The sequence below is a fragment of the Ctenocephalides felis genome, unplaced genomic scaffold (genome assembly GCF_003426905.1).
Source record: "Ctenocephalides felis isolate EL2017-DRISC unplaced genomic scaffold, ASM342690v1 CF-g0.4_SCAFFOLD_01533, whole genome shotgun sequence".
NCBI lineage: Eukaryota > Metazoa > Arthropoda > Insecta > Siphonaptera > Pulicidae > Ctenocephalides > Ctenocephalides felis.
Genome location: NW_020537687.1, coordinates 7,054 through 19,851, shown reverse-complemented (window position 1 = coordinate 19,851; position 12,798 = coordinate 7,054). Strand labels below are relative to the sequence as shown.

The 12,798-nt window shown below is 31.3% G+C and overlaps 2 protein-coding genes across 2 annotated transcripts; one reads left to right on the top strand and one right to left on the bottom strand.

The window, feature by feature from the left end:
* The first annotated feature begins 8,811 nt into the window (after nt 1-8,811).
* On the top strand, nt 8,812-10,069 carry LOC113372041 (tigger transposable element-derived protein 1-like). The gene is made up of 3 exons (XM_026612402.1): nt 8,812-9,564; nt 9,623-9,845; nt 9,981-10,069. Exons 1-3 carry the CDS (start codon nt 8,812-8,814, stop codon nt 10,067-10,069), a joined length of 1,065 nt encoding a protein of 354 aa, XP_026468187.1.
* A 1,601-nt stretch (nt 10,070-11,670) lies between these two features.
* Nucleotides 11,671-12,285, bottom strand: LOC113372040. Its single transcript, XM_026612401.1, has 2 exons — nt 12,264-12,285; nt 11,671-12,044 (listed from the first exon to the last, which is right to left on the bottom strand). The coding sequence occupies exons 1-2, from the start codon at nt 12,283-12,285 to the stop codon at nt 11,671-11,673; spliced, it is 396 nt and encodes a 131-aa protein (XP_026468186.1).
* Between the last annotated feature and the right edge of the window lie 513 nt (nt 12,286-12,798).

The following is a 12,798-nucleotide window of genomic DNA, read 5'->3' as shown; positions in this document are numbered from 1 at the left end:
ATTTTTGGTAATTTTTGTCGAAAATATTAAAGTAAGAGGCTATTTTAACTCGCCATTTTCAGATATTTGATAGGAAGTTATAATTTTATGATCAAACAAGAGCGAAGATTTAATTTAAGCGTGTACTTTTCGAAAACTCGGGACAATCCGTGACAAATAATTCTTATAGAAAAACCCGGGACACAAGGTGCATATCCGGGACGTATGGTTACCTTATTATTATTATTATAGACTTTGCTTTGCAATAATTAAATTCAGTTCTATGTTCCGATAATAATGTCACTAATATAATTTCAAAATTTAATACAATTTATGTTAATAAAGAGTAATTGATTATTTAGAAAGACTTTTATAAACTGTTGTGAGTGTGACTATATAAAAACTAATTAAAACAAGAAATTATAAATACCTAATAAATTATTTAGGTGCAAAGATAAAATTAGTAGCATGTGCAATGCATTATTATTCATTTGATCAAATCATAGGCAGAAAATTAGTATATGTGCGTAGCACATAATCGTTTAACTGTTAATGACCAGGTGCTCGTTAGAGCAGAACATAAATTGAAAAAAACATTTACATATTCAAGAAAAAAACGCATCAATAGAAAGGATTTTTGAACAATTAAAAAAAAAGTTGATCAAGTTAAAAAATAATAGTTGCATAAATAATAAAATTCTGTATCAATAATAAATAATAGTACATATTAGAGAAGCATTTTATTAATTAGCATTTAACCCTGAGTTGGCTAAATAAATTTAGAATATTAATAGCAATAGAAAAATATCAATCGTTTGTATTTTTGTAAAAATCCTTTAGTGTTACTTATATATGCAATTATTATGTATGATGGCACTTGTTTAAATTGAACTTAGCTCAACTAAAATAAAGTTAGTAATTGAAGTTTGAGGATCCAGTTACTCAGAACTTGTTTAATATTCAAATAGCCTATCATTAGTCTGAATTTAAATTTTGAAGTTGTCATTTAAATTACAAATTGATAGCAAAAGATATGACTAGAATATTTTCGAATTTTACTATTCATATTCTTATATACTTTAATTAAGTTTTATTGACAAAAAAAATCTTATACATTTTTATTGATGGTTAAAAGATAAATCGTTCTAATAATTCTAATCGGTCTAATAGACCATTCCTGGATGTGATGACATCGAAGTGAATAACAATGTGTAATGTTTTGTTATCTTTGTGTTTTTCCACAAGGGACATAATCTTTCCAAATCGGGATTCCCGAAATCTATTGAATATACGCTTACTACATACAGCTTTTTCGCTAAATTGTTAAATCAATTTCTGCTAAAAATGCATTCATGGGAAATGATAATTTATACAAAATTAAACGCTCTATATATTAAATAGAAATACTATTACATTAATTGTTTATTTTATTTTTACCAATTAAAAATTCATTGTGAGTTTATGTATTTATATCTTCAAGATAGTTTGTACATGTTTTCATGAAGAAAAAAAAATTATGCGAAAATTATAAAACAAATTTATCGTTTTTAAAAACAGAAGTTTATGCAAAAATAATTATATGGATTTTGAAAGCACACAAAGTCATAGGTCATGTTAAATTGGAACAGTTTTAAGTAGTAAATTTTAAAAATATAGATATAATATAGTTAGAAAAGGTGTACTTGAATAAGTAACTCAAGGCACTGATTTTTGGAAATCAAGTTTCCTTAAATTTTAGAAAAACTCTGTAATTTTTGGCAGACTTTTAAATATAGTATCTTTGGCTTATGTTATACAAGTCAAGGTTTCAAAAATAATCACCTCTTAGTTTGTGAGAAAAAGGTAGAATGAGGAAAGACAGAACGATAGAAATGTGAGCATCAAAAACAGTTTGGAGCTGCAAAATTAAGGTGGTTATAGAAACTCGCTTAGACAGATAGGACAATATGACATATTTTTTGAGTAAATTCTGATCTAAAATCTATATCTGTGTCAGTACCTTGAAATGTTCATGTACATTGCGTACTGCGCATAATATCTATGAATTGCATGCGGGATACACATGAGTACTAAGAGGTCAAAACAAATATAATGAGAAACAACACACGAGTATAGTACAAAACACAAATCGTCGTCAGCTCGGGAGTTACTACTCATATGCGGTAGTAGATTTAAAAATGAAAAAAATATTTCAACGACTAAAAATATCTAAGGATTTAATCTAGAGCAATTAGCGGTGTAAACGATTAAAATAATTGATCTTAAAAAAAATTAACTTCATCAGATTTAATACCAGTACTTCTTCGAATCTAGTTAATTCATGCATTATTAGATGAAAACAAAAACATATGTTTAGCCATGAGTTAAAAGTATATTCCATTTTACCATGTCATGTAACACGGTTATTTATTGTCACATAAAAAATAAATAATCATTTCTGCACAAATAAAGACAACTAACATCTTTTTTATTTAGTTTTTGTTTTATTTGATAGTGTTATATTTTATGATATATATTGGTTGTAAATTGTAGCAAAATTACATGTAATTTTGATTAACAAAATTTACAGTATTTATATTGATCTATTTGAAAACTAGTGGTGTATAGCATCGTGCCTTAAGGCAAATTGCTGAAACTTCCCGTACCTTAATAAAATGTTCGAGGAATATTAAATGCTTTCAAATAGATTATTATAAATAAATACTGTAATATTGTCTATTATTCATAAGAATTATATAAACTGAATCACAAAGTCAAAAATATTTATTTCAAGAATATAAGTGAGTTTTAAAACTAATTAAAATTGAAATCTGAATTATGTTCGATATACAAAAAAAAAATGAAATGAATTTTTTTTCCAAAAGCAACTGTTTTGTCAACACAAGCAGAAAGTTTTGTGAATCATTCAAATCGGATGCTTATTTCTCTCGAAAATCTGCCATTTTTTGTATATTTAGCTCTGTAAATTAGAAATGGCTGGACCTGCCTTTGCCAAAAACTAATAACCACTTTTCCCAATAATTACTAATTGAATGTTTTTAGATCATTCAAATCGGATGCTCCGTTATCTCAAAAACTCGATTTCTATTTTCTGCACTCTTTGCCCTTTATCTCCGTATCGGCTGGACCTGCCTTTGCCAAATACTAATCAGCACATCACACCATCAATAGGAATCGAATGTTTTTTAAACCAATCAAATCGGTTGATCCGTGCGCCCGAAAACGTGAACGAAAAAATGCGGACACACAAAACACATACACACACATAATTTTTTTCTGAGGTATGCCAAAATGTTCAGAAACCTTCAAAACGTCGAGAAATTCAAAAAAAAAATATTTTCGATTTTCGACCCATTACTATAACTACCCTACGGGAAGTTAAAAATTGTGATTAATCATTGATCAATTTCTGTTGATTTTCATTCCTCGAATGCCACATTGACACAATATCATGAACCACTAGATAAAACTGAAGTGAACTAGTGATTTCTCAAATTGTACAAAATATATGTGTGCTAACAAGTAGAAAAATTTTTAGTCTGAACTGAACCGCCCATCGTGGATACTCAAGACGACCCTTGCATAAATTGAACTAATTTTTGTTAAATGCCTATAAAATACTCAAGACGGCCCTTGTATAATTTGAACTAATTTTTGTTATATGATTATAAACAACCGACATATAAAATGCTTCTATTAACCCGCAACATAAAAACTCCGAATTACTTTTGTCACGCAATAATGTGCGTGTTACGCAGTAATAGATAAGATAATATCAATTTGTTTTTATGTGAATATGAATAAACCTTATATGGATGCCCTTATCACAAGTGGTTCACAGATAGGAAGGCGTAGTACTGTTTCCTTGACTGGTACAAAGTCTCTAATGCATGAATGACACAAATAACAATAAATAATAATAAGCATAAATTGTGTTTGGTTTTTCTATCATTGATAAATACACGCACATACTGTAATATCATTGTTTATAAAATGTGTGGTAATTATCTTATCATTCACTATCTATTAGTATTGACAGTAGAAGTAAACAAATATTTAAATGTGTTTACATAATAAAATTTAAAAACAATGCATAACAATGTTGCACACAATAAATTATTATTTTTTTATTGTTATAAAAAATGTCCCGAACGCTTCCCAATTTTTGTTAAGGCCATCGGAATTACCAGATCATGTTTATGTTGTTATTTATTTACAATAATAACACGTTGAGAAGATTTTTTCTAATTTATGTTCAGGAAAAATATAGGACTATTTTTAGAAATAGCAAACAAACATTTAAAAATAACATTTGCAGTGATCTAATAATACTAAAAATAAATTGGAATTTGTTCTGTTCATTCATATCAAGCAAGCTCGATTAATGATTGTTCTTTTTTTAACTTCTCAATTTTCTAATTTTATTTTTTCTAGATGTTTCAAGCCATTCTGAATCAAATGTAACCAAATTTGGAAAAAGTTTTTGTGTGTGAAGTGAGACAAATTTTTGGCCACGTTTAAAAATAAATCGATTTTAAACATTCAAAAACTGTTCTAAAGATATTGTTTGGGAATGATACTGACAAGTATTTGTTAAAGATCGGCCGAGCTGTTTCTTAGTAATTAAATGTTAAAAAAAAAATTGAAAATTTTTATGAAACTTTTTTGGCGATAGATATCATGGTCTTATAGAACAAACTCAAATTTTACGGCCGTACGATAAGTTGTTTAATTTTAAAAATTCATCAAAGTTTTTAAAAAAAATGATAGCCCAAAAGTCATATCTGTGTTGTGATAAGTCAAATTTTGAATTTCACAAACTTAAAAGCCACTAAACTAGATATGGAGGAGCCGCGATTAGATTTGGAGAAGATCGGCCAAGCCATTAGGCAAAATCGTAAGTAGTCTGCAAAACTTCTCTATAGTTGTGTAAAAAATGAAACCATTATTTTAAATTTATATTTAAGTAATCGTGCCAGTATTTTCTTATAGCAAATGCTTAATATTTCCCAAAATAGTTTATTAGGTTTAGGTTAGGTAATAGGTTTCTTAAAAAAATGTTTCGACGTTTTTCATAGAAACTAACACTTAATTATATAAATTGATCAAAATTTGTAACAACAAGCTAAAGTTTTAAGACATACAAGCACGTGCATGTGCACTATAATTAATACCATTATAGATAAATTGGAAATCGCAATATTTAGATTTAAGTGTAAGCGAAATTTATTTTTGAAATAAACAGTTGAAAATTTTATCTAAATATCTAAATCTCTAAATAAAGTCAATTATTACATCCATCGAGAAGTTTATGGCAAAATGCCACTTTCAACTAGTTCCAGTTTATATTCAGGAAAATTACAGAATTAAAGTATAATAAAATATATAACTATAAAATGAGATTTTGTTCATTCATATATCGAATAATGATTGTTCTTATTTTAATTCCGACTTTAATACTACCAAAACCTTCGCACGTTTCCTCATTCATGAGAGAGGGTCGCAATCGATTGCTTTTCGTAGTACTCCCGTATACGAACGTAAACAAACCGAGAGTACTACGATTGTAAAATACAATGGGTAGTAAAAATGTTCTAGATAATGAAATTACTTTATTGGTCGCTTGTTGTACGAGTAATATAAAATTGTTACTGTGATTTTCATGATTGTGTTTGAAACATATTTAATAAATAACACATGAATCAAATATCGGTAGAGCAAAAAGTAAAACCTTAATAATAATAAAATTATAATAAACATGATGTATGTTTGTACTTACAATTTAACTCAAACAATGGTATAAACGCCTCGTATAAACATAACAGTTCACAAATTCACTCAGATGCACTTTAGTTTATACAAAACACAGTCTTTTATCTCACAGCAACAAATGACACTTAAATGATTGTATTCATAAGTTTATAAAATCAGACATTCAATCATCGACGTGCACGGTTTAATGAAAAATAGTTTTTTACATAAAAATGAGCAAAGAAAAACATGTGCAAAAGCTCTCTGCACAAAGTTTACGCGTATACTGAGTGAACCGAAGCCAAACAAACCGCGGGAAATGCAATGGTATGAGACCGCAGCTTTGTATGAGCAGAGTAGGTAGAAGCGCAAGCGCAGCGAGTGCGAAGAAACTGGCACGATACCCGACGAGTCGTCGGGCTCAGACCGAGACAGAACGATGTCTGCGAGAGAGATGGATGGATAACATTGGTTTGCCTTCTGGGCGAGACGCAAGTAGTGCGGGCATACTCATTTTATGGGAGCGTCGGCCCCCGACATACATACTATTTTTTGATGTGTGCTTTATATAATATTTTGTATACATACGCAGATGCATGTTTGAATACCTGTGTGCGTCGGTAGTATTTGATGATGTACCACTATGCGCGGGAAAAGGGCTTCGTTTCGTACTAGGCCCGATGGTCTCTAGTACGGGCGGCTTTAGTGATGTCAAAACTATGCAGTCGATGATACTTGTTCTGATGCAAAATATTGTATATGAAATGACGAAGCCACTTGTTTCACAGATTCGATTCAAAAGTTTGCTATTTAAAGTCAAAAACATATGAAATACAAGAAAATTGAGAAATTGCAGGGCTTAGCTCGTTGAGTTTTCAAACTGGACCATCTTTCAGAATGGTGTTCTAAGGTAACATTAGAAAATAATTTTAAAACTAGCTGTAAGTGGAATTCTGTCTTAAGGCAATTAAGGCATCGTGCCTTAAGGCAAATTGCTGGAACTTCCCGTACCAAAAATTTTTTTTTTTAAAACGATTAACATTTTTGAAAAAATTTTACTTCGAAAAAACAAGATTTTTTAGAAACTATAAATTGGAAAAAAAATTACATTTTCGAAAAAAAAAAATTTTTTTAAAAATTAAAAAAAAAAATGTTTTTTTTTTAATTTTTTTTTTGAAAAAAGATGTTTTCTTTATTTTGACATATTTTGGAAGATCTGAACTTTTTTTCAAAGCAATCGTACTGCTTTAACTGCATAGAGACAAAATATAAAGCGCGTAAGCGCCGCGTCGCTGTCTAACGGATAAACATTGGTACGGAACCCATAGGAATGTAAACAAAATTTATACTTATTGTTAAAAATCTCTATAAAATATCTGATAATTTGATGTGCATATGTCTAATGATCATTTTTGACCGCCAAATGGCATTTTTTTTACTTTTTTCATTAGATCTCCGAAACCGCTATACCTGCCCTCATGAAAATTTGATCAATTCATCTTATCAATACAAGTAAAATGTTTTTTGAATTATTAAAATCGGACGCTCCATTCTCTCAAAAACTGAGTTACCGTTTACGGCACTCTTTGCCCCGTATCTTCGGTACTGCTAGACCTGCTTTCGCCAAAAACTAATCAGGACGTCTCCTTATCAATACAAATCGAATGTTTTTTGAATTATTCAAATCGCTGTTCCCGAAATCGTCGACGAAAATTTGTATCCGCACACACACACGCACGCACACACACACACACACACACATACATCCATTTTTTCTAAGGTATGCCAAAATATTCAGAAACCTTTGAAACGTCGAGAAATGCAAAAATTTTCATTTTCAATTTTTTTTGCGATTACTATAACTTGCCCTACGGGAAGTTAATGATTGAGCTATTAAATATTATAATATTTATTATCTCCGAATGAATTTACGAAGAACAATGCATAAGCCAGTATGCATATTAATCTTAAGAGTACTTCTTATGTAATTATATGGTCACCCCGTGCCGGAGTGGTTAGCGCGTAGGTTTGCAATCAGGCGGATCGCGGATTCGAGCAGTAGCATCGTTTTTCACTTGGAAACATAGATCTTAATTGTGTTTCCAAGTAAAAATAGCCCTTCTCGGGAATTGCTGCACCAATTTAAGTAAGTCAGCGCCATTTAGATAATTTATTAGATAAATTCTAATAATAAAATAATCAATTATAGATGGATCAACCGTTGTGTCACCATCTAAAAATACAAAATAAGGAAAAGTTTCAGAACAACATTATATAGAACGTTATGTTCTGATTAACATATGAAAAAAAGTTATTGAAGGATATATTCTTTTCAGTACAGGCGGTCCTCGACTTACGTCGTTTCGATTTACGTCGTTTCAAGTTACGTCAAACAATGTTTTGACACTATTCCTCAAGCATACGTCATTTGTTTCGATTTGCGGCATATCGGAGAATTCACTTGTCGCATGGTCTGTGTCCGTGAGGGGTGCGGGCGGGGCGCCGTGTCGTCTCGTGCGGGAAATATACCCCGCAAATGTCGCTGATTTTGTTTAGTACATTCAGGGACAACGGACAATCAAGACGTAATAAATTAGTTTTTTTGCATCTTTGACAGTTTTTGTGTTTACATACATATTTAAGTGAATTTTAAACAATGCCACCTAAACAAGACAGTAATAATAAAGTGAAGAAGAGAGTAAGAAAGTCAATTACAATGGAGGTTAAATCTAAGATTTTAAAACTCAAAGATCGCGGTTATTCGACTTCATCTATTGGACGAGAACTTAATTTATCACGCACGACGGTACAAACAATATTGAAAGATAAAGAAAAAACTCTTAACAGCTCTTCCTTCCGTCTCTTCAAACAGCACTATTATACGCAAAAGGAATGCTTTAATTTATGAAATGGAAAAACTGTTGTACAATTGGATTCAAGATCAAACTCAGCGACGGGTTCCTCTAAGTTTGGCTATTATACAAAATAAGGCGCTGAGTATCATCAACACACTGCAAAATAAACGTGGCGAGAATAATAGTGACGAATCAAAATGTTTTTTCTGCCAGTCGCGGATGGTTCATGCGCTTTAAAACGAGATATTCGTTACATAACATTCGAGTGCAAGGAGAAGCTGCTAGTGCCGATCATGTGGCTGCTCAGAGTTTTCCTGGAATATTAAAGGAAATTATCGAAAGTGGAGACTATTCGCCTAAACAAATTTTTAACGTGGACGAAACTGGTTTGTTTGGAAAAAAAATGCCCTCTCGTACTTTTATATCACAGGAAGAAAAGTCTATGCCTGGATTTAAAGCGGCTAAAGATCGTTTGACGTTGTTATTGGGTTCGAATGTTGAAGGTGATCTTAAATTGAAACCCCTTTTAGTTTATAGGTCTGAAAATCCTCGAGCTCTCAAAAATTACGTCAAGAGTACTCTTCCAGTTATATGGAAGGCTAATCCAAAGGCATGGGTTACATCAATACTTTTTGAAGAATGGTTTACTAAGCATTTTATAACTGAAGTGAAACAGTACTGTTCAAACAATAATTTGGCTTATAAAGCTTTACTTATTTTGGACAATGCTCCCGGCCATCCTGTGCGTATTGCCGATATTGATCCTCAAATCAAAGTCGTGTTCCTGCCTCCCAACACCACTTCGTTGTTACAGCCGATGGATCAAGGAGTTATCGCGTCTTTTAAGGCCTATTATCTCAGGAGAACTTTTTCACAGGCTGTAAAGGCTAATGAAAATGATGGCATGGAGCTGAGAGATTTTTGGAAAAGTTATAATATCCTGCAATGCGTAAAAAATATTGCTACTTCATGGAATGAGGTGACACCCAACAATTTAAAAGGAGTGTGGAAAAAGTTATGCCCATTTTTTTTTTGAGCCATCTGAAAGTTCTACAACTACAGATCAACCAAATGTCGATGAGATCACAACTGACATTGTTCATTTGGCTAACCGTTTCCCTGACATTGCAGTTACTACTGATGATATTGATGATCTGTTAAGCTCACATTCGCAAGAACTGACTGATGAAGATCTTATTGAATTGGAGGCACAAGTACAAAAGGAAGCACTCGAGTCACAAGAAATAGCTTCTTCTATTAGTGACTCTGAAAAAGAACTTACACTAAAAAAACTTTCCGTAGCCTTTGCAAATTTGAAGAATGCCATGAAAATTTTTTGAAGAAAATGATCCTAATTTGAGAGAAGTTTTAACGTTAATAACAAAATTTGTGCAGCCTATCACTGTTACCAAGATCTGTATGATAGCAAGAAGAAAGAAGCCAAGCAATCTAGAATTGATAGTTTCTTTAAGCCAAAAGTTTAATTTATTATTTATCATTACATATGTATAAGTTTTATAATTATTATTAAAATTAATAACACACAATACCAAAAATAACTAGCAATTTCATAAGTGCATAATATATAATTATTTTAAGAACTTACTTTTATAATAAAGTACGTCCTTGTTATAAATGCAGTTTTTTTTATTATTTCGAGTCCGTGTGGAACCTAACCCTTGAGTTTTACATGTAAACATATGAAAAAATATGTCTCGACTTACGTCGTTTCGATTTACGTCGCGTATTTCGAGAACCTAACATGCCGTAAGTACGAGGACTGCCTGTATAGTATAGAAATGTTCTCACTACTGGAATGCCAGTACTGAAATCCTAACCTCTTGTAGTGAGGTTGGAATGTCAATAATTAATTCAAATATCACACAAATTTATATATGATTGGAATGGCATTTAGGATCTAGTCTTAATTCTCGTAAGTTTTTTGATATTATTGCTTTTAGCACTTTAATCGCCATATTTGTCAGACGCTAACAAATTCCGTATAAACCATGTCAGACATAAACGATACATTTGCAGTATGCTTTGAAAGTTTGGCCTATTATGAACAAAAAATTCTGTACATGGCAATGTCAGTCATATGTATGACATAAAAATTGTGTTTCATTTAAAAATTTATATGTTATATAATAAATAGGCTAAACCAATTTGGAATGTTCGAAATATTCAATTAGTATTTTTAATGCGCAGGCCAGTGCATTTTAACAGAAACTTTGCTTCGCAGGTACGATGAATGATATACAGCCATTTCAAAGTGTTAATTTGTAAATGCATATCGAAACATCTAGATTTTTTAGACATAGAGATTTTACTAATATGGGTTTACCAACCCATGTGCCGATATGGAAGTATGGTCATTAATAAGTTTCGGCGGGTAATTCATTAATAAGTTATATTGGCATACCATTGGTATTCATTTATTATATATAATATTTGGATATACATTATCGTATATCCAAATATTTTAAAATGATTTAAATTTAATAAAAATTCGAAAAATATTTCATAATTATAAATATTGCGAAATCATTAACACTAATCATACCAAGACTTGATATATACCTAATTCTACCATAGCGGGTCAAATGACCCGACTCTATGTTTCATGCTTGAATGTATGAAATATGGATGTTAGGAAGAACATAAAAATAAAAATTAAATTTATTATAATTAAACAAAATAGTATGTAGAGTATTTCTATTACAAAAGCAAAAACAAAAAAAAAATTACAGTTAATCGCATTTTTTACGTACAATTGCGTCCATTGTACATTTTCCGCAAACATATTTTTTACATTTAGAGCAAATTTGTCGGTTTTATTTTTTTTACAGTATCCTATTTGACATCTCATACGTTTATAAGCATCTGTAGTAGACTTAGGCAACGATACTTTCGTATTTGTTTCTTGTTTTGGTTGTTCACGGACTTCTCGAAAATCGGTGCCAAGTTCTTCTGCTAGCTTGGTAAAAAAATCTTGTCGCAAGATATTTTCTCCTGTCGTTTGCTTGTACAAAATCCAGGCATTTATGCCAGCTAAATCAAGGATATTGAAAAAAACTTGGAGAGGCTAATCAGGAAGATTCCACAAAAAGGAAATATTCAAATTAATTGCTCCATATGCAGCTCGAGCATATAAAATTGCAATAAATTCTAATTTTTTTTTAAATAAACTCCAATCAGAACCTAACACTCTCTTTGCTTCTTCTATTGTGCATGTTCTTATATGGTTCATAATACGGTGATCAATTGTCAATGAAAATGCAGTAATAACTTTACCTTCCATTATATGACGTTTTGCATATACTGTTGGGCCTACTTCTTGCTTGAAAATGTTATGAAGTGGTGCTTTTCCAGGTGTGTCACCTACTTGCATTTGTTGCCAAAGAGATCCATCATTCGCAATATCTTGTTCATTTATTTCTACTTCACTTTCTTTCGAATCTTATTCTTTTTCGGCCACTACATAAATTCACAATATTTTCCTCTTCATCGTCAGTATCTGTTGAATCAAACTCATTTTTATTTTCAACCAATATATCTTCATTTTCAAAAAAAATCATCTTCACTAATTTCTGAAAACTCTTCGTCAATATTATTTATATCTTCTAAGAACTTGTACTGTCTGTTTGCTTCAAAATAAAATATAAGCTAGGTACTTACCAAGACTTTCAATTTCTGCCATTTTTTCTAACAATAAAAAGCTATTTTCTATCTAAAATTTGATATTTTCTTGAAATTACTCTGAGCTATTTTCGTTAAACTAATTTACGCAACAGTGTTTAGAAGAATGTGCAACTTACTGACTACAAATATGACTCGACAATCTCTTAAACCAAAAATTTCTCTCCGGGTCAAATGACTCATTGTGGTAGATATCGGTATACAAGAAGGATTACTCAGAATAAACAACGGCGGTATTTTAGGTCGAATTTATTATGATCGGTTTAAATTTTCCATCACTACTTGTATCTGAAGAAAACAGAATAGATTCAACAGCGAGACGCGTACGGTACAGACGTTCCTGTACTGCGCAGAGACCAGAGGCTTCAAAACATTCACGGAATGCGAACGAAGCCGCGAGGCACCGCTCCGTGACGGATGCAGCGAGTGCGCCGCGACGATCTCAGATACTGCAGCCTAACTAGTATAAATAGGCCTATGCGATATGATCGATTTTTGTTTACTATATAAATTG

Bases quoted from the DNA above. Each gene is read 5' to 3' on its own strand.
- LOC113372041 (XM_026612402.1), top strand. From the start codon at position 8,812: ATGCGCTTTAAAACGAGATATTCGTTACATAACATTCGAGTGCAAGGA. The intron at 9,565-9,622 runs GTGACACCCAAC...TTTTTTTTTGAG, and splicing joins TTGCTACTTCATGGAATGAG to CCATCTGAAAGTTCTACAAC. The intron at 9,846-9,980 runs GTGACTCTGAAA...AAATTTGTGCAG, and splicing joins AGAAATAGCTTCTTCTATTA to CCTATCACTGTTACCAAGAT.
- LOC113372040 (XM_026612401.1), bottom strand. From the start codon at position 12,285: ATGGCAGAAATTGAAAGTCTTG. The intron at 12,045-12,263 runs GTAAGTACCTAG...AAAAAGAATAAG, and splicing joins GGCAGAAATTGAAAGTCTTG to ATTCGAAAGAAAGTGAAGTA.